Source organism: Xiphophorus hellerii, chromosome 8, assembly GCF_003331165.1.
Source record: "Xiphophorus hellerii strain 12219 chromosome 8, Xiphophorus_hellerii-4.1, whole genome shotgun sequence".
Lineage (NCBI taxonomy): Eukaryota > Metazoa > Chordata > Actinopteri > Cyprinodontiformes > Poeciliidae > Xiphophorus > Xiphophorus hellerii.
The window spans coordinates 4090890-4114058 of record NC_045679.1 but is presented as its reverse complement, the minus strand read 5'-3'; the positions used below and the strand labels follow the sequence as shown (position 1 = coordinate 4114058).

General features: G+C 37.5%; 1 protein-coding gene and 1 long non-coding RNA gene across 2 annotated transcripts in view; both read left to right on the top strand.

The window, feature by feature from the left end:
- LOC116724468 (NACHT, LRR and PYD domains-containing protein 5-like) overlaps window positions 1-23169 on the top strand; it is a 74744-nt gene that overhangs the window by 20391 nt on the left and 31184 nt on the right. The window contains exon 5 of the mRNA XM_032570187.1: window positions 21366-23157. Coding sequence (XP_032426078.1) covers window positions 21366-23157 — 1792 coding nt within the window. The remainder of the gene's footprint in view (window positions 1-21365; window positions 23158-23169) is intronic.
- Window positions 16892-19819, top strand: LOC116724664 (uncharacterized). Its single transcript, XR_004340220.1, has 3 exons — window positions 16892-16939; window positions 17074-17193; window positions 19767-19819. It is a non-coding gene; the product is annotated as an uncharacterized LOC116724664 (long non-coding RNA).

Here is a 23169-nt window from a genome sequence, read left to right as displayed (position 1 = left end):
GATATTTTGTTTCTCTCTTGATTTTTTTCTTTCATTTATTCAGATTTCTTTAAATTTACAGCAGTTTTTCTCAATCACTGGACATTTTTTTGTTTCTGTCAACTCATATATTCTTAAATTCGTCTTGATTCAAATGTCATTTTTTGTATATTTACAGCAGTTCTACTTCATGTGTTTTAGTGAACAATAAACACATTTTATTCTGAATTTTATTCATTTGCTGCTCATCCTGCTCTGTTCCTGAAATAAATGGTGATTGTCATGTTATTATCAGTTTGGTCATAAAAAGTTAATATTTATACAAAGACAACCTTCAAACCTGACCCAGTTCCACTGGTTCTGTCAGGAGGAATGGACCAGAACTCCAACAACCTCTCAGGAGAACCTTGTGGAGGAAACCCAAATATTTGACAAAGTCAGACAGTTTAAAACCTGAGGAGATAAAATTCAGATTTACTGGAGGTTATCTAGAGTACTGGGTCCTAAATGTTTTTACCTTATATAAATGATATTTACAATGAATCTAACTGGTTCACATTTACTTTATTTGCTGATGGTTCTACATTATGCAGCTCTGGGATGTTTCTAGAAACTTCTCAGTTTAATGGATCCACCATGTTGGAGACCATTAAATACAAGCATTGAAGAAATGGTATGGCAAAAAATAAAATATCACTAATTTATGGCAAAAGAAAAGCTTTGATATTTATTAACAAGAAAATAACAAGTGATGTGCAGCTCATGATAATACTGAAATAAAACGAGTGAATAAAATCTGATTGTTGCAAATGGTAATAAACCACAAATTGGAAGGATCATCTTGACAAAATGTTTTTTGACCTTTAATGCTAAAATGTAAAAAAACTACTGCAATGTTGAATAAATAGAATTATTTTCTAAATAAATCACTTTATATGTTACATTGTTGCTTAATGTTTCCATACAATTATAGAGTGAAGATCTGGTGAACCTTTTATAAATCCAACACAAATTCTCCAGAAGAAACCGAACTGAATTATAGCTGCGCTGGTTATTTTCATCCAGCTAATTCAAATTCAATTCAAAAATACTTAATTGATCCCAAAGAGAAATTAAATGTTGTAACTCATAAATTCAAAGTCTTCAAATGTTTATTGTAGATCATGATGGCTGTTGGTAGGTAAGATCTCTTAGCCCTTTCATGCATTAATTATGATTTTTCTTAAAGTCAGTTTTATTTTTCCAAAGTGTTTTTGATTTTCTTAAGACATAAAATTGGTGTGAAAAGAATTTTGTAAGAAAAAATTCTAGGATTTATCCAATTGTCCACTTAAGTGGACGACTTGCGCTTTAATTTTTTTACTAATGAAATGCTGTATATCATAATGTGAATATATTTTGACATTAGTTAACAAAATGCATAAAAATAAAACATTGCATTTAGCTCCCATCATAGTCTAATGTTCACTACTACATCATTTTATTCACTTACATTCATTAAACCTCTTGATCTCACAAATACCTTGGGCTGTGGCTGGACAGTAAACTGGATTGGTCAAAACACACTAGCCACCTGTATGGGAAAGTGCAGAGCAGGATGTACTTCCTGAGGAGACTGCGGTCCTTTAACATCTGCAGCAAACTGCTCTGGATGTTCTACCAGTCTGTGATTGCCAGTGTCCTCTTCTACACCGTGGTGTGCTGGGGAGGCAGCATATCCAAGAAGGACACGTCCAGACTGGACAAACTGACCAGGCGTGCCGGCTCTGTGGTCGGCATGAAGCTGGACTCTCTGGTGACGGTGGCAGAGGCGAGGACACTGAACAAACTGCTGGACATCATGAACGATAGCAGCCACCCTCTACACGCCGTCATCAGCAGCCAGAGGAGCCTGTTCAGTGACAGACTGCTGCTTCCCAAGTGCCGGACCAATAGATTTAAGAACTCTTTTGTCCCCCATGCCTTCAGACTGTACAATTCCTCATTGGGGGGGGGAGGTGACACAGGACAGAGGGTGGAAGGAGTAGTGACCCCTTGTATTTTTCTCCATACTTATCAGGTCAAACCACATAGTGCAATACGATATCACTGGTCAATCTATCCGCCAAATTCTTATATTTTTTTGTGTTGTATTTATATTTACTTATATTCTTATATTCTATATTCTTATTCCTTGTTTCTTGCATAATTTAAGGTTTTGGTTACTCACATTTGGCGTGTACCTTAGTATTTAATTTGTATTTTGTATTCTTTTGCACTTTTGCTTACTGTGTGTTAACTTTGTTTTTTGCCTGGGAGCTGCTGGTAACTTCAATTTCCTGAGGGAGTCTTCCCAAGGGATCAATAAAGTACAAGTCTAGGTCTAAGTCTAAGTTTATTATTATTTTGGCTCCTCTTAGACAGTATGATATTATTGTGGACATTTTCAATTTTACAAAATTAACAATATTGAACATGACAGTTTTCTGTAAGATGACAGTTCAGTCTCTTCGTTTATAAACCTATAAAAATGCAAATGTATCTTGTATGAAAATGTTCAAAGCACTGAGGTTGCAAACAACACATTGGATGAATATGTATTTAGTTTTTTGTGTGTGCAGGCTGGTTCAATGCATGTTGATATTTTTGGTATCAGTGATGTATGGCCAGTGTTCTCCAGGCCTCAGCCTGATCTCATGTGGTGCCTTAGACCAGTGGTGTCCAAAGTCTGTCCTGGAGGGCCGGCATCCTGCATGTTTTAGTTCTCTCCCTGGTTCAACAAACCTGGACCAAATGATGGCTCATTAGAAGGCGTTAGCAGGACACTGACATGCTAAGGAGGAAGTTACAACCAGGCAGAAAACTAGACCATGGATGTTCCTAGAGATGGGAGCTTTGAAAAGAAATGAGCAGGAAGAGAAAGAAAAATGGATCTTCATCACTTCTGAAGTGGACGACATCAGAGTTGGATTCAGTGGAGTCACATGAAGAACAGAACACTGAGGCTAGAATAATAAACATCATGCTAAATATTAGCTGCAGCTCCATCTGAAGAAACATCAGGTTGAATCTAAAGGAGGCTGAAGATCTCAAAGTGGATGAGAGGAAACCTGATGAGCTCTACAGTCCACTAGATCCAGATCAGAACCCTGGAGAACATCTACGCTGGAAGCAGAGCCACAAGCTAGAAAAATATCCAGGTTTCTATCCAACCTGAACACAGGAAGTCCTTTCTTCTTCTGCTGCAGCTGAGAAGGTCCTGCTGCAGAACTGAAGCCACACAGTTCCTCCACAGCAGAACAGAGGAGGTTCTGGAGGAGACCAGGGTCCACATCTGGACTCAGAGTTCTCCTGAGCTTCAGCAGAGCTGCTGGGTTTGGTTCTGATCCGCCTCTGTTCTGGTGTCTGATCTTCAGAGACCATCTGAACCGACCCATCAGAACTCAGTTGAGGTGGTGGAGGATGAGGATGGGGCGCGACGAGGAGGAGGAGGAAGAGTGCCGTAATCCATCTCTCTGCTGTGGAGACCTGAGGGAGTCTGACAGAGAAACATTAATTATATGAAACAGCAGCCTTGGAATTACAATAACACTATTATTACTATTGCTGTTTTTACAATAATAATGATTTTAATGATAATAGTTTCATCAGTTTTTTCAGTTGAGAAAGTAGGTAAATAGCATTCCTGCAGTATTTCTTAAAAGTGTCGCTTCCCCAATGTTGATGTTGAGAGTTAAGTGTTTGGTTGGAGACGTGAGAACAAGAGACGGCGGCACCGTCTCCCTCTCCTCTTCACGCTCTACTTGGCATAAAGGTCATAAATGTCTCTGCTCTGGTCTGTGGGAAAACATTCATGGGGATCAACGTTCAGCTTGGATGCAACGGGAACAAAACAAAGCTGCAATGAAATGTTGAAGCTTTAAGAATAATAATTTACACCAGTTAACTGGTGGAAATAAATTTGGTTAGACAAAACTTTAAGCAGAACTCCACTAAAAAGTTTCATTTCCAGGATTCCAACCACAGATAGATGTTGGAGGAATTTGTGGAATGGTCGGTCATCACACACGTCTTCTGGGACTGACCACAAATAAAGACCTTCTGGGAGGAAATGAAACAGGAGATTGAGGACATTCTAAGGACAGATATCCCCATGGAGCCTCTTCTATTTCTGCTGGACATAAACACCAAGGATTTACTCACTAAAGATCAATGTTACATATTGTTGCACCTTCTGTGATAGGTTTATTTTAATTCCTATCTAGCAAAGATTCAGACCAAGGCAATTGTCTTTTCTGCAGAAACGAGGGAAGATCCGAGACGCGACAAATCGCTGTAAAACACTGTCTGGGATCAACTCTGCCAGATCTTTCTCTGCATTTGGCTTTATTAGAAAATACAAGGAAGGAGGTTGGGCCTTCTCACATAGTCACACAAAGAATTTGACCAATGACCTTTTTCTACAGGGTGCTCTGAAACCTTCTGTGGCCATGCCCTTAAAAGGGCATGGCTGACCACAACTAATCAGTTACAGATGGAAGCTGATACCACAGGAATGTGCAAAGTCTCTAGCCTCCAGGCAAACATCCTACAAATGGTTAATAGTATTTCACAGAAGAAAAGAAGTCAAGTAACATCAAATAATAATATGAAAACATAACCTTTCAAATAAACTCACAAGTAAATGAACTTAGATAATTATTCTAACATTCCCTCCTGTTTTTCATATTATTACTTATGAAGTCTAACACAGACATCAGAAATACATTTCTTGCTGGTACATTTTCAATGTATGGTCACAACGTTAGACATCAGAGTTTTCCTCAGAGATGGAGGCAACAAGTCGATATTGATACATAACATTTCCAACAGTTTTGGCTATCATTGATTTTAAACATGGAATTATGCAGGCAGTAAAAATACAAAACAAGAAAAGAATAAGAAGAGGCATCATTAATTTCAACAGCAGATGCCACCATAGTCCAGATATGAGCCAAAAAAACTTCTCCATATGAGGGAACTGCAACATGGCCTGTTGCAGGTTTTTCAAACAGACATTGTCATCAAAATGAGTTTCATTAGCATCAGAAATATAAGTACAACATTCTCTAGTGTCATCTTCATCAGTGTCAGCATAATCAAACAATGGCTTAACTTAAAAAAATAAACTTTGCTTTGTTATTTTCCATCAGGGGAATTACTTTAATCTTTTATCAAAGAACGCAGACTTTGAATGAGACCACATCCACAGGACACCAGAAAAACAGCTGCAAAACTGATATGACAAAACAGAGATCAGATTTTCCAAAGGCATCATTCATTTGTGTTTCCAACACAAATATCTTCAATTCACTGTGTGTCCGAGTGAATTCTCCACCGCTCATCTCCATCTGTGGCTGCTATCGTCGAAATAAATGTGAAACCGCTTCTCCAAGCAGTCACATTCTTCTTCAGAGACAACAGCTTTTGTTGTAGAGTTCAGAGTCAGGTCTGGAGCTCGGAACTCCAGGAAAGTCTGTGTGTATAAAACCATGAGCAACTCATCACGTGAAGCCTTCTCTCCTACTTGCCTAGTTCTGCTCATTAAACGGTGGATGTGATCCATTCAATCTACGCTTCAATTCTTATATACCATACCTCCAACCGATGGAAAACACCAAAACCTTGTAATCACTTGCTTCACAATTCCTACTATGTTAAATAACGATGTTGATGAAACAGGTTTATTATTTTACCCGAGAAATTCCACCCATATGCAATGCTGCCCTTTTTCCTAAAAGGTAAACTTTCAACAACAGAACAATTTATTTTAGCATGGTTTAAATCTTCAAGATTACCCTATTTTCCCAAAACACTTCACATTACAGTTTTAAAGCTCATTATTTCATTTTACTCTTATGATTTTCAAATAATTCATTTTACAAACTTCTCCTCAAGAATTTTAACTAATGTTTGACAAAGCATGTTTACCAATTAAGACTCTGTGAAGGTTTTGCATAAACCAGCCAGAGAGACGTTAAAGAAAATCCAAAATATAGTCTTAATTTATTAACAAAGAAAATCCAAAAATGATAAATTGGGCGCAAACTGAGGTCAACATAACAAAGTACAACTCAGGTGGTAACAGAACAAACTCAAGCACAAACTGACCTAACAAACAAGACATGAGGGGAACTTAAATAGTGGCTGATCAGACCATTAACACACACTAGGGGGTAATTAAACACACAAAAACCTAACAAATACTGGTCAGAATATTACCAAATCTACAAATGAAAGAAATTAAACTAAAGACCAAATTTCCCCCTCTCCTGGTGAACAAATGGAATGGCCCGCTAAGGAAGTTTGACACCCATATATGGACACCAATCAGCTGGAGCTCATCTGTATGATTTTCAGCAACAGGTCCAGAGGAAACTGGTAACTCAAAAGAAAGAAATTAATTTGTTATATTTAACAAAATATACAAAGAACTGACACATAAAGTCAACTAAATGGGTGCACAACAAATAGCCAACTAAAGAGTCAGATTAATGAAAACAAATTTAAAGATAAAAATCTAAACTACTCACTACTCAATATATAAAGTAATATGAAGGGAAAACAGAAAACCATTACCAGCAGTGTCTGTGTGTGACAGTCGGGACAGCTGTCACAGACTCAGTGTTTTGATGCTAAAAACTTACTTTTAACATTTTCCACATTATTTAATTGCTCACTATGTATTTGCTTGCTTAAACTATCTAGTCTAAAGAGAAAATGTTTCACTAAATCTAGGAAACCAAACTGCATCAAAATCCTGCCTTATGTGATGGTAAAGACTCTCTATAATTAATTAAATCCTTATATTTTTAGATTTCACAATTTATATTTTAAAGTCACTACACTAATCTGAGCAATCTCTATTGTCAGATCACAAAACAAATCCTTAAGCCTACCATAAAAACCCCTCCCTCACCTCTCAGAGGGACCGACTTTATGGCAGGAAAGAGAGCCAATAAGGACTTGCAGGAGGAACTCCCAATTCTTTTACTACTTTATTTTGCACTTGAATCATCAGATATGTTTTAGTTTCATCTAATTTTAATGTGAACTTAAAAACCTATTTGGGGTACCTTTTGTAATGCATTAAAAGTTCTTGAAAAAGAAATAAATCCATAAATAGTGTAATGTTAATGTATCTGTCCTACCATCCCCCCTGTTGAGACATGCAAAAACGCCATGGCTCAATATTGCAGCCCACTTATACAAGTTTTTTGGCAAGATAGGCTTATTTGCAGGTCACTTATAGATTTGAACCTCTATTATTGCTCCATTTTTAATCCAAAGATCTTCTTCTTCTTCTTTTTAGGACTTAATTGTTGCATGTCTTTTAGGATCTTTTGTCATATGTTCGATAGTTTTATAAGATCTTTATTTGTCATTTAGTCATCTATTAATTTGCCAACACATCATTTCCAAAATCCTCTGTGATCACAAGTTTTATTTTATTTATTTATGTCATCCTGGAATTCTACCAATTCATTTAACCTTAGAACCCATATATATTTTTCAATTTGTTCAGATGATTTATTTTATCAAGCGTCTATCTTTCAATAACCTTCCAATCTTTACACGGCAGGTCACACTAACTGCTGTTATTGCCTAATTTGAGTAATTTAGTCCAGTTCAACACATAGGGTGTTCCAAAAACTGGAAATTGTTGCACCACGAAACAGCACTAAAAAATTCAGTATTTATATGACATAAAATACCAAATGGTATTTTATCTCCAAGCACACACTCTTTCACACCAACATGAATTGCAACACAATACAAAAACACAAAGCACATTACAAAAAACACAAAACACAACACATCTGGCCAGGTTTATAGTCAGTCGAAGTTTCAGTCACCAATTTTTCAGTCTGACCTCATTATTTTATCAAAGTTTTACTGAAGCTTCAGGAATTTTCCAATGTTTTATTAACATTTTTCATGTTTTAATTTAATTAATTTTTAAACTCATCTTCAGGAACCTGTTTTAAAAACCCGTGCACATTTAAAAAGAGACATCTCAAACTTATGTTAGAATCTAACAACAACCAATAACTTCCCGTTTTCTGGTACCAGTTTTTTACTTAACCCTTATTTTAAAACCAAAACACCACGTTTTTTCTTTACTTTCAACATGCCATCTGCACCGTACTTCTTTTTCCATTTAGTCAGGTACATTAAGTTTCCTGGCTCCATCTGACACATTAACTTCTCATCCCCTTTAAGACTTTTCTCCTTCCCGTGTGAAAAACCCATATTTTACAATGTGTTCTTCCCGTTCCTTACAACAACCAACACAGAACCAACAGAACCGGGAATAGGAAAATTGAGGTGGCGGCCAAGTTATTGTCGCGGTAATTCTCGCTTTAACTTAATTCAATAAATGATTTGAGTGGAGAATTCTTGACAATCATCCAACAAGCTGACCACGTGCTTTTTCCCACTGTTTTCTTAAGGTATCACATTTATTGCCTTTCCCTACGTGTGTTTTTTATACTTTCCCTTTTTTTTTTTTTCACTTGACGTCAAACGGGGGACTTGAAAACCGCCCGTACAATCCCATTTACTTACTTGGTTGAATCCTGCTCTGTCTCGGTTTTGAGTCCCGTCAATCCACCGTTGGCAGAAGGAGGTTGACCTAAAACACTGGCCCAGCGAGGAAATTGCCCCCCGGGACTTTCAGGTTAAAGAACCTGACTGCCGGCAGATTTCAGCACGTCTTACTCCTTCCGTCAGCGGCGGGTATATCGGGAATCCCTGAGCGAGCCCCCAAATGATAGGTTTATTTTAATTCCTATCTAGCAAAGATTCAGACCAAGGCAATTGTCTTTTCTGCAGAAACGAGGGAAGATCCGAGACGCGACAAATCGCTGTAAAACACTGTCTGGGATCAACTCTGCCAGATCTTTCTCTGCATTTGGCTTTATTAGAAAATACAAGGAAGGAGGTTGGGCCTTCTCACATAGTCACACAAAGAATTTGACCAATGACCTTTTTCTACAGGGTGCTCTGAAACCTTCTGTGGCCATGCCCTTAAAAGGGCATGGCTGACCACAACTAATCAGTTACAGATGGAAGCTGATACCACAGGAATGTGCAAAGTCTCTAGCCTCCAGGCAAACATCCTACAAATGGTTAATAGTATTTCACAGAAGAAAAGAAGTCAAGTAACATCAAATAATAATATGAAAACATAACCTTTCAAATAAACTCACAAGTAAATGAACTTAGATAATTATTCTAACATTCCCTCCTGTTTTTCATATTATTACTTATGAAGTCTAACACAGACATCAGAAATACATTTCTTGCTGGTACATTTTCAATGTATGGTCACAACGTTAGACATCAGAGTTTTCCTCAGAGATGGAGGCAACAAGTCGATATTGATACATAACATTTCCAACAGTTTTGGCTATCATTGATTTTAAACATGGAATTATGCAGGCAGTAAAAATACAAAACAAGAAAAGAATAAGAAGAGGCATCATTAATTTCAACAGCAGATGCCACCATAGTCCAGATATGAGCCAAAAAAACTTCTCCATATGAGGGAACTGCAACATGGCCTGTTGCAGGTTTTTCAAACAGACATTGTCATCAAAATGAGTTTCATTAGCATCAGAAATATAAGTACAACATTCTCTAGTGTCATCTTCATCAGTGTCAGCATAATCAAACAATGGCTTAACTTAAAAAAATAAACTTTGCTTTGTTATTTTCCATCAGGGGAATTACTTTAATCTTTTATCAAAGAACGCAGACTTTGAATGAGACCACATCCACAGGACACCAGAAAAACAGCTGCAAAACTGATATGACAAAACAGAGATCAGATTTTCCAAAGGCATCATTCATTTGTGTTTCCAACACAAATATCTTCAATTCACTGTGTGTCCGAGTGAATTCTCCACCGCTCATCTCCATCTGTGGCTGCTATCGTCGAAATAAATGTGAAACCGCTTCTCCAAGCAGTCACATTCTTCTTCAGAGACAACAGCTTTTGTTGTAGAGTTCAGAGTCAGGTCTGGAGCTCGGAACTCCAGGAAAGTCTGTGTGTATAAAACCATGAGCAACTCATCACGTGAAGCCTTCTCTCCTACTTGCCTAGTTCTGCTCATTAAACGGTGGATGTGATCCATTCAATCTACGCTTCAATTCTTATATACCATACCTCCAACCGATGGAAAACACCAAAACCTTGTAATCACTTGCTTCACAATTCCTACTATGTTAAATAACGATGTTGATGAAACAGGTTTATTATTTTACCCGAGAAATTCCACCCATATGCAATGCTGCCCTTTTTCCTAAAAGGTAAACTTTCAACAACAGAACAATTTATTTTAGCATGGTTTAAATCTTCAAGATTACCCTATTTTCCCAAAACACTTCACATTACAGTTTTAAAGCTCATTATTTCATTTTACTCTTATGATTTTCAAATAATTCATTTTACAAACTTCTCCTCAAGAATTTTAACTAATGTTTGACAAAGCATGTTTACCAATTAAGACTCTGTGAAGGTTTTGCATAAACCAGCCAGAGAGACGTTAAAGAAAATCCAAAATATAGTCTTAATTTATTAACAAAGAAAATCCAAAAATGATAAATTGGGCGCAAACTGAGGTCAACATAACAAAGTACAACTCAGGTGGTAACAGAACAAACTCAAGCACAAACTGACCTAACAAACAAGACATGAGGGGAACTTAAATAGTGGCTGATCAGACCATTAACACACACTAGGGGGTAATTAAACACACAAAAACCTAACAAATACTGGTCAGAATATTACCAAATCTACAAATGAAAGAAATTAAACTAAAGACCAAATTTCCCCCTCTCCTGGTGAACAAATGGAATGGCCCGCTAAGGAAGTTTGACACCCATATATGGACACCAATCAGCTGGAGCTCATCTGTATGATTTTCAGCAACAGGTCCAGAGGAAACTGGTAACTCAAAAGAAAGAAATTAATTTGTTATATTTAACAAAATATACAAAGAACTGACACATAAAGTCAACTAAATGGGTGCACAACAAATAGCCAACTAAAGAGTCAGATTAATGAAAACAAATTTAAAGATAAAAATCTAAACTACTCACTACTCAATATATAAAGTAATATGAAGGGAAAACAGAAAACCATTACCAGCAGTGTCTGTGTGTGACAGTCGGGACAGCTGTCACAGACTCAGTGTTTTGATGCTAAAAACTTACTTTTAACATTTTCCACATTATTTAATTGCTCACTATGTATTTGCTTGCTTAAACTATCTAGTCTAAAGAGAAAATGTTTCACTAAATCTAGGAAACCAAACTGCATCAAAATCCTGCCTTATGTGATGGTAAAGACTCTCTATAATTAATTAAATCCTTATATTTTTAGATTTCACAATTTATATTTTAAAGTCACTACACTAATCTGAGCAATCTCTATTGTCAGATCACAAAACAAATCCTTAAGCCTACCATAAAAACCCCTCCCTCACCTCTCAGAGGGACCGACTTTATGGCAGGAAAGAGAGCCAATAAGGACTTGCAGGAGGAACTCCCAATTCTTTTACTACTTTATTTTGCACTTGAATCATCAGATATGTTTTAGTTTCATCTAATTTTAATGTGAACTTAAAAACCTATTTGGGGTACCTTTTGTAATGCATTAAAAGTTCTTGAAAAAGAAATAAATCCATAAATAGTGTAATGTTAATGTATCTGTCCTACCATCCCCCCTGTTGAGACATGCAAAAACGCCATGGCTCAATATTGCAGCCCACTTATACAAGTTTTTTGGCAAGATAGGCTTATTTGCAGGTCACTTATAGATTTGAACCTCTATTATTGCTCCATTTTTAATCCAAAGATCTTCTTCTTCTTCTTTTTAGGACTTAATTGTTGCATGTCTTTTAGGATCTTTTGTCATATGTTCGATAGTTTTATAAGATCTTTATTTGTCATTTAGTCATCTATTAATTTGCCAACACATCATTTCCAAAATCCTCTGTGATCACAAGTTTTATTTTATTTATTTATGTCATCCTGGAATTCTACCAATTCATTTAACCTTAGAACCCATATATATTTTTCAATTTGTTCAGATGATTTATTTTATCAAGCGTCTATCTTTCAATAACCTTCCAATCTTTACACGGCAGGTCACACTAACTGCTGTTATTGCCTAATTTGAGTAATTTAGTCCAGTTCAACACATAGGGTGTTCCAAAAACTGGAAATTGTTGCACCACGAAACAGCACTAAAAAATTCAGTATTTATATGACATAAAATACCAAATGGTATTTTATCTCCAAGCACACACTCTTTCACACCAACATGAATTGCAACACAATACAAAAACACAAAGCACATTACAAAAAACACAAAACACAACACATCTGGCCAGGTTTATAGTCAGTCGAAGTTTCAGTCACCAATTTTTCAGTCTGACCTCATTATTTTATCAAAGTTTTACTGAAGCTTCAGGAATTTTCCAATGTTTTATTAACATTTTTCATGTTTTAATTTAATTAATTTTTAAACTCATCTTCAGGAACCTGTTTTAAAAACCCGTGCACATTTAAAAAGAGACATCTCAAACTTATGTTAGAATCTAACAACAACCAATAACTTCCCGTTTTCTGGTACCAGTTTTTTACTTAACCCTTATTTTAAAACCAAAACACCACGTTTTTTCTTTACTTTCAACATGCCATCTGCACCGTACTTCTTTTTCCATTTAGTCAGGTACATTAAGTTTCCTGGCTCCATCTGACACATTAACTTCTCATCCCCTTTAAGACTTTTCTCCTTCCCGTGTGAAAAACCCATATTTTACAATGTGTTCTTCCCGTTCCTTACAACAACCAACACAGAACCAACAGAACCGGGAATAGGAAAATTGAGGTGGCGGCCAAGTTATTGTCGCGGTAATTCTCGCTTTAACTTAATTCAATAAATGATTTGAGTGGAGAATTCTTGACAATCATCCAACAAGCTGACCACGTGCTTTTTCCCACTGTTTTCTTAAGGTATCACATTTATTGCCTTTCCCTACGTGTGTTTTTTATACTTTCCCTTTTTTTTTTTTTTCACTTGACGTCAAACGGGGGACTTGAAAACCGCCCGTACAATCCCATTTACTTACTTGGTTGAATCCTGCTCTGTCTCGGTTTTGAGTCCCGTCAATCCACCGTTGGCAGAAGGAGGTTGACCTAAAACACTGGCCCAGCGAGGAAATTGCCCCCCGGGACTTTCAGGTTAAAGAACCTGACTGCCGGCAGATTTCAGCACGTCTTACTCCTTCCGTCAGCGGCGGGTATATCGGGAATCCCTGAGCGAGCCCCCAAATGATAGGTTTATTTTAATTCCTATCTAGCAAAGATTCAGACCAAGGCAATTGTCTTTTCTGCAGAAACGAGGGAAGATCCGAGACGCGACAAATCGCTGTAAAACACTGTCTGGGATCAACTCTGCCAGATCTTTCTCTGCATTTGGCTTTATTAGAAAATACAAGGAAGGAGGTTGGGCCTTCTCACATAGTCACACAAAGAATTTGACCAATGACCTTTTTCTACAGGGTGCTCTGAAACCTTCTGTGGCCATGCCCTTAAAAGGGCATGGCTGACCACAACTAATCAGTTACAGATGGAAGCTGATACCACAGGAATGTGCAAAGTCTCTAGCCTCCAGGCAAACATCCTACAAATGGTTAATAGTATTTCACAGAAGAAAAGAAGTCAAGTAACATCAAATAATAATATGAAAACATAACCTTTCAAATAAACTCACAAGTAAATGAACTTAGATAATTATTCTAACATTCTGCTACTAGTATCAAGAAAGACAATTACACTAAACTGGATTAAATCCTGTTCACCAACTGTTGCTGAGTGGAGAAAAACTGGAACATGACAACATGATGGAGCGTCTGACTGAACAACTAGACATGAAAATAGATCATTAAATATGAAGTTCTGAAAATAAATATTCAGTTAGAAACAAATAGTTTAAAAATCTTACATTTATGAATGTATGAATATTATGGTTAAAATATCACTTTGAAAAATTAACATGTGTTTTTTTCTCTATGACCTGCTAAATGGACGAAATTATTGTTAATTCTTTGTACCATCAATCACCTTGACAGTCATGGTCAAAAGTAAGTACACCCTTTTTTATCTCCTGATCTGCTGCTGCGGTTTTGATCTAACATTTGATCTGTGGAGCTGGAATCTTCCTGATGCTGAAAAGAGCAAAAATCAACGTTCCAGATCCGTTGTTCCTGAACCAGAAGCTGCTCTGAGATCAGTTTAGTGAAAATGTTTGTGTTGCACTAAAATCTGAAAAGAGGAAATCCAGGAGTTTGTTTCAAATCCAAATGACGTCAACAGGTAAACTTTGTTCTGACTCCCCACTAACTCTGACCAGTCAGACCAGTTTGGGCTCATTTCTCATCATAACACTTTCAGTTTAAACTCACCTGTTCAGGTGTATCACCCAGTCCTGTTGTGCTGTGGTTCTGTTGGGTCTCAGTTCGTTGTTCAGATGTTCTTCATCAACTCTTTGGATAATTTGAACAAACTGTAAGTTTGCTTTGTTTCCTACTTGAACTTTGTCATCAGGATATTCCCGCTTGTTTCTGCTCTGATGTTTGGAGAAAATGTTTTTGAAGAGCAGCTAAAACTTTGAGCTGATTTAAGCTCAAAGTTTCATTTCTCTTCTCTTTGAAAGTTAATCTACAGAATTATTAGATTATTGATGATATGGAATCAAACATGATGAACAGCTGATGTTTCTTTATTTTCTTCTGTGAACAAACTGCTTCTTGTTTTCATTTCCTGGTATCAAACTCTGGTATTCAAAGTTAAAGTCAGAACCAACAGCGTCTTGTTTCTTCCTTTAGAAAAAGCAAATATTACTTTTAAAATATCGATGTTGAAATGTCTTCAGTTCATTCAGACTGTTAAATAGTTAATATTTAATGCTGCATACAATCCACTTGTAGAGATTAATAATTAATAATTAACTAAAATACTTCCTGTTGTTCAGGTTGAATCAGTGAATGTAAATGTTGCTCCATGTCTCCATCTAGTGGACTGATAGTAGAAGTGCAGCAGCTGATGGCAGCTTCCTCTGCCTCTCTGCTGTCTGACTGCATTCACCTGACACTGATATGAAGCAGAGAAGAAGAGCCAATCAGAGGAGGAGCAGCTGATCTTTTTCCAGCTCTAATGATGTAAAGGATGATCAGAGTTTACATCATCAGTATAAACTTTCTACCTTAATTTGCAGTGGAATCTGCAGACCTGATCAGATCCAAACATCCCATTTTCAGGAGTCACTGGTTTCATCTGTGTCATTGTTCCAGCTGCTGAGGTCAGAATCCAGAAACCTGTAAAACCTGGAGGTTGAATGTTCAGGTTCTCTCCTCCAAACATCCAACAAGCTGCCAACCCTTGTTCTGGTTTCTTAGATTTTATTTTTGTTTGCCATAATTCCATGAACCCAAACAATAATTGCTGTTTAGTGCTAAAGAGAAAAAGTGGTTAGAGATTTTTACAGGACCAGCAGATGCTGACCTTTGACCTGCTATGGAAGAACTTAGTTTTTGACTCACTGTTTTTTTCTGAGTTCATTTTAAGAGCTTCTGAGGAACAAATGAGATTTTATTCATGTGCTGGTCAATGAACAGTAGAACTGGTTCTGGTTCTGATAACTTTTTACCATCACTGACATATTTGAATAATTTAAAAACACTTCATCTGTTTAATAATCAGACATCATTCAGGTTATAATTTTACCACCAGGGGGAGACAAATCCCCACCAATGAAAATTCTAGTTGGTTCCCAGTTAAATCAGGTTCTGGTTCCATTACAGAGGAGACGGAACCTGGATCAGCAGAATAACAGCAGCAGAGTGTTTGTGTTCAAACTGGGAGTCATGAGTAGATTTTATGTCTTCAGACGTCAACAGATAAACTTTCCTCTGACAGTTCTCAGTCTGACCAGTCAAACCAGTTTGGTCTCATTTCTACTCAGATTACTTTCTGATTAAACTCACCTGTTAAGGTGTGGCACCAGTCTGGTTCTGTTGGGTCTCAGTTTGTTGATCACATATTCTTGTTCAACTCTTTGGATCGTCTGAACAAACTGTAAGTTTTCTTTGTTTTCTACATGAACTTTGACTTCAGAAACTTTAATGTCTGTTTCTTATTTTTCTCTCTGATGTTTGGAGAAAATGTTCACCTCTAATTTCAGACCAAACTTTAATCTCTGTTGTTTTAAGGTTAATCTATGTGATTATTGATGAACTAGAAACAAACATAATGAACATCTGATATTTTTTTTAATTGTCTGAACAAATTGATTCACAATTTTTTCCCATTTTAACAAACTCTGGTCTCCACCATGAAAGTCAGACACAACAAGTTTGTCCTACTTCCTTTCAAAATTAAATGCTGCTAAAGTAAAATGTATTCAATTCAGTCAAATTACTTAATACTTAATCTTAATGCTGCAGATAATCCACTTGTAGAGCTTAATAATTAACTAAAATACTTCCTGTTGTTCATGTTGAATCAGTGAATGTAAATGTTGCTCCATGTCTCCATCTAGTGGACTGATAGTAGAAGTGCAGCAGCTGATGGCAGCTTCCTCTGCCTCTCTGCTGTCTGACTGCATTCACCTGACACTGATATGAAGCAGAGAAGAAGAGCCAATCAGAGGAGGAGCAGCTGATCTTTTTCCAGCTCTAATGATGTAAAGGATGATCAGAGTTGATGTGCAGATGAATGATGTGTGTTTCCTCTGCAGGTGAAGGTAGGAAGTGTGTGTGAGCTGATGTGAATTCAGCAGCATGGATCAGTGTGAGGACAGAGAGGAGGGAGTCCCTCCCTCTAAAACCACTCTGTGTGGGGAAGATGAGAGCCAGAGCAAAGGTCAGAGGTGAGGTCACCATCTCTAACTGTCCACAGCCCTTTTCACACAACGTTCACTATATCAGGCCAGAACAGACGTGGTGATGAAGCTGCTGCTGCTCCTCTTTGCTGATTAAGTTTTAATAATCATGTTTCTGTCAGGATCCATCAGAGACCAGAACCAGAACCAGAACCAGAACCCAGCTGTGTGTCCTTTAAGAGCGACAGGTCAAAGGGTGAACCCATTGACTTTAAATCTCCTGGATCTCCACCATCAGAGAGGTGAGCTGTTTCTAACTGCTGTAACTGTTCAGTTTATATCTGTTATTATGACCATCCAATATTAATTTAACACACAAACACAAAAGGCAGAAGTGAATTTAATTTCTAGATTGATATTTGGATTGTTCTCTAAATCTAAATTTAATTTATTTTCCAGACAGAGTAATGCTGAAAGAAAAAGGCTTTTATGAATTAATTTTATGATTCCATTTTCATCTCTGTGGTTCAAACATCATCCAACATAGTGGATTATTAACCATTTCCACAGTTAAGATAAAAAATATCTCATGTGGATATCTTTCAGAACCAGATGATCTCTAACTGACACCATAAATAAGCTACTGGGTCATTCTCTGAATTTGGTGCATTTTGTGTCTCACAGGTTTATCTCAAATATTTTCATATAATGCAACCAACATTTTTAAAGAAAAATCAAGTAATGGAAATATCCATGTGTCTTGGTAATATACATGCAACATGCAAATATATTTTAAAAATTATGTTTTGAAAGATTTGATGGTTTGTTGAAGCGTAGAGGTCAGCCAGATGAGCATGTCCCCACTGACCAATGTTAATTTTTCACTGAATATAAAACAAATGAAACTAACCAGTAACTGCGACTTATTTGTACCATTTTAAACATTTTTAGGTATACTTTAATCTAAATAAAAGAAATATGAAAAAAATACATGAATTATTTATAAAATATCACTTTTTAATCATGTCCCTCCAGTTTTGTTTAACCCTGTAACAGCAGACCAATCCCTCCTTTTTATAAATAATGGTTCAGTCCAATTTCCTCAGCACCCTGGAAGTGACATCACTTAAGTTTTTTCCCGCTCACACTGTAAAGAGATTTAAGTGTTAATGTAGTTTCTTACCAATATTTTATTATTTTTTATCCAAACATTGTCATTGTCAAGCTCAACCTTTCAACACCTTTAGGCATGTAAATGATAATTATTGTTGTTTGGGAAAAAGTAAAGAATGGTCTTTGAAACATATTAATTCTTGTTTTCATCATATCATATGTTGCTCCATAACCTAGCTAATGTGGACTTATGGCAACTTTTAGTAAAAATCTTCAACCCTGTTACAGTCTGGTCAACTGTTACACTGGGTTCAACCGTTACTTGATACATTGTTATGATTTTTTTATAATAACAGCAAATATTAGACTAATATTTGTTGGACTGTTTGCAAAGTTTAAAGAATGAGTCAAAAACATGAAAAAGCCTGATTTAATGTTTATTTTAAAGTATATTTTTATGATTTATGAAAAGTGCTTTTACATCAAGTTGCCATATTCTACTTATCAGTCTAATTATTATGATTCAGAATCAAATAAGATACACATACAATTAGTTATTTTAATCAAGGGACAGGTCATCTAAAAGGAACTGGAAGAATTAGTTTAATTATGTTAGAGTTTTACTCATAGAGGAATGAAATTGTCTCGTTATGGGGTTGAATTTAAAGCAACCCAAGTAACAAAGAAATTCTTAATACTGTTTGGGATTTCATGAATAAGGTGGGGAGACATATTTTCCTGGAGGTTTAAAGAGTCCTTCAATAGATGCAGTGATCAAAAACACAATTTATTGTGGTATATTTTTAAATAATCTGAGACGCCAAAATGTACCGAATTCAGAGAATCACCCAATTACTGCTGATGTATAACGGGGACAAAAATGACCCATAATGAACTCACTTTTCAATCAAGACACAGAAACTATCATGTTGACATGACCTTTGACCCACAAACATTTAAATGCATTTTCATCAACTTAATTTTTCCAAATGAAACAGATTCATTTATTTAATCAAATATTAATATTAACACAGAAACACAAAGGCAGAAGTAAATTTAATTTCTAGGTTTATATTTGGATTACTCTCTAAGTCTGATTAAACACAGATTAATGCTGAAAGAAAAAGTTTCTATGAATTAATTTTATGATTCTAGTTGCATCTCTGAGATTCAAACATCATCCAACATGGTGTATTATCAAACATTTCTACAGTAAAACTAAATAATGTCTCCTGTGAATCGCATTCAGAACGACATGTTCTCTAACTTAACATTCAGTTCTGATTGAAGCTCCATCAGAACCTCCTTGGATGGTCAGAGTGGAAATGATTCCTGGTTCTTCTCCATGTCAGAGCTCAACACTAAAATCACCAAACTTCTCTCAGTCATTTCAAACCAACATGTTGGTCTCAGAAACAAATCTTTCTGCTCTTCAAAGAAGGCTGGACATTATTCAGGAGGATCAATGATCAGAAACATGTTGGAGGATTGGACCGGTTCTGATGGGAATCATTTAGAACATCAGGTTGATGATCTGTCTGGTTCTGTTGTGTCTCACAGCTCTTTATTTTACAATGAACCACATTAAAATATCTTCAAAGCAAAACTCAAAGGAAAAATTTTAATGAGTTTCTATTTTTAGCAGAATCCATCAGATTTTCACACAAGAAGAATCAGAACCCAGCTGTGTGTCGTTTAAGAGCGACGATTCAATGGATCATCTCATTCACTTTAAATCTCCTGGACCTCCATCATCAGAGAGGTGAGCTGTTTCTAATTGCTGTAACTATGGAAACTGAACCAGTAAGAACTCAGATGTTTCCAGTTATATTTACAGAGAGGTTTGATCCATTAGCTACAGAAATCAGATGATCTGTTCTCATGAAAATATCTTCCACTCTGGGATGTTGATGATGATGTTCTGTTGCTTCCTGGCTCCATGTCAGACTAACAGTGGAACACATTTCCACTGGGAAATACCTGGTAAAGCCAGTCTGGTCCATCAGGAGTTGGTTCCTGTGTGCATTGTGAGAGCAGTTCAGCAGAGAAGGAAAGCTTCATTATGTGGTTGGTGAGATCTGCTGGATCTCAACCAAACTGAGCTGATGTGGACCATCAGATGTTCTGCTGGTTCTGAATGGGATCAGCAGGAACATTAAATCTTTATAACTACTTGGATCATCTGGTTCAATGCTCACATCCAGATATCACATCATGGACCTTTACCTTCTGATTGTCTCTGTGTGGACAGATACAATGTGATCTCATTGGCTTCCAAGGATCTACAGGATCCATTTTAAAATCCTCTCTATAACATCCAGGAGAGGACCCCACATGGACACACACCCACATATCTCAAACCTCCTCCATGTCCACATCACCTCAGATCTAGTCATCAGAACCTGATGGATGTCCCACACTGTCCTGAAGACCTGTGTGGACAGAGCCTTCATTTCCACTGTGCCCAAGCTCTGGGAAACTGTCTCCACCAGCATCAGATCTAATGACAGTTTGGACTGTTTGAAGTCCAAGTTCAGCATCAACATTTTAAAATGTCTTCTAGGTGATTTTGGTGTTACTGCTCTTCATCCTTGTAGTTCATCTTCCTCTTTTTAACTTCACTCCATTTTGTTCATATGATGCTCTGTTTTTCTGCTTCAAGTACATTTAATGTGAAAGTCTTGGTGATTTCATTTCTGAATACTGCTGGATGAATATTTCCTGACTTCCTAATTGTTTCTGGTTCCTCCACAGAGTGGACCAACAGAGCTCAGAGGTTCCCAGTGGTCCGTCTGCCCAGCAGAAAGACACACAGCTGGACTCCATATTTATGGTCTGTACATGAACAACAACTTTTCTATGGTTTCTGTTCACATTCATCTCCATGCTGCACTTTGTAGATCAGAGGAGTGTCAGTCTGTCAAACATCCATCTGGTGTTTGGCTCCTTGATTTCAGTCTGATATTTCCTTCATCTATTATTCTGTTGCAGCTGCTGGAGGACAAAATTGTTACTTTTGTGAAAAATGAGCTGAAGAAAATTCAGAGGGATCTGAGTCCTGATAACACAAAATGTTCAGAGAGTCAGAGAGATGATGATGAGGTGTTGGAAGGTGAGGATGAAGAGCAGAGGAGGAGCAGCAGAAAAGCAGTGATAAAGATCACACTGAACTTCCTGAGGAGGATGAAGCAGGAGGAGCTGGCTGACCATCTGGAGAACAGTAAGAGCATTTGTTCAAAGATTTGACCTGATGGATAAATCACATATTTACTGATGTTTGAAGAGATGGAATCACACTTATTAACATCATCTTCAGAAAATAATTTTATTTAGTTACTGATTTTACTTTTCGTGTTATTAGAACAATTTGCTGCAGTTTGTCAACATCAACTCAAATCTGGTCTGAAGAAGAAGTTCCAGTCTGTGTTTGAGGGGATTGCTAAAGCAGGAAGTCCAACCCTTCTGAACCAGATCTACACAGAGCTCTACATCACAGAGGGAGGGACTGGAGAGGTCAATGATGAACATGAGGTCAGACAGATTGAAACAGCATCCAGGAAACCAGACAGACCAGAAACAACAATCAGACAAGAAGACATCTTTAAAGTCCCACCTGGAAGAGATCAAACAATCAGAACATTGATGACAAAGGGAGTGGCTGGCATTGGGAAAACAGTCCTAACACAGAAGTTCACTCTGGACTGGGCTGAAGACAAAGCCCACCAGAACATCCACTTCATATTTCCATTCACTTTCAGAGAGCTGAATGTGCTGAAAGAGAAAAAGTTCAGTTTGGTGGAACTTGTTCATCATTTCTTTAGTGAAACCAAAGAAATCTGCAGCTTTGAACACTTCCAGGTTCTGTTCATCTTTGATGGTCTGGATGAGAGTCGACTTCCTCTGGACTTCCACAACAAGCAGATCCTGACTGATGCTACAGAGTCCACCTCAGTGGACGTTCTGCTGACAAACCTCTTCAGGGGGAAATTGCTTCCCTCTGCTCTCCTCTGGACAACCACACGACCTGCAGCAGCCAATCAGATCCCTCCTCAGTGTGTTGGCATGGTGACAGAGGTCAGAGGGTTCAATGACCCTCAGAAGGAGGAGTACTTCAGGAAGAGATTCAGAGATGAGGAGCAGGCCAGCAGGATCATCTCCCACATAAAGACATCACGAAGCCTCCACATCATGTGCCACATCCCAGTCTTCTGCTGGATCACTGCTACTGTTCTGGAGGATGTGTTGGAGACCAGAGAGGGAGGAGAGCTGCCCAGCACCCTGACGGAGATGTACATCCACTTCCTAGTGGTTCAGACCAAAATGAATATGGTCAAGTTTGATGGAGGAGCTGAAACAGATCCACACTGGAGTCCAGAGAGCAGGAAGATGATTGAGTGTCTGGGAAAACTGGCTTTTGATCAGCTGCAAAAAGGAAACCTGATCTTCTATGAATCAGACCTGACAGAGTGTGGCATCGATATCAGAGTAGCCTCAGTGTACTTAGGAGTGTTCACACAGATCTTTAAAGAGGAGAGAGGTCTGTACCAGGACAAGGTGTTCTGCTTCGTCCATCTGAGTGTTCAGGAGTTTTTGGCTGCTCTTCATGTTCATCTGACCTTCATCAACTCTGGTGTCAACCTGATGGAAGAAACACAAACGCCTAAGAAATTTTTATTATTTAATAAAACTAAAATAATTTCTGTCCATCAGAGAGCTGTTGACCAGGCCTTACGGAGTCCAAATGGACACCTGGACTTGTTCCTCCGCTTCCTCCTGGGACTTTCACTGCAGACCAATCAGAGACTCCTAAAAGGTCTACTCACACAGACAGGAAGTAGTTCACAGACCAATCAGGAAACAGCTCAGTACATCAAGGAGAAGATCAATGAGAATGTGTCTGCAGAGAAAAGCATCAATCTGTTCCACTGTCTGAATGAACTGAATGATCGTTCTCTAGTGGAGGAGATCCAACAGTCTCTGAGTTCAGGAAGTCTCTCCACAGATAAACTCTCTCCTGCTCAGTGGTCAGCTCTGGGTTTCATCTTAGTGTCATCAGGAAAAGATCTTCATATGTTTGACCTGAAGAAATACTCTGCTTCAGAGGAGGTTCTTCTGAGGCTGCTGCCAGTGGTTAAAGCCTCCAACAAAGCTCTGTAAGGTCACAG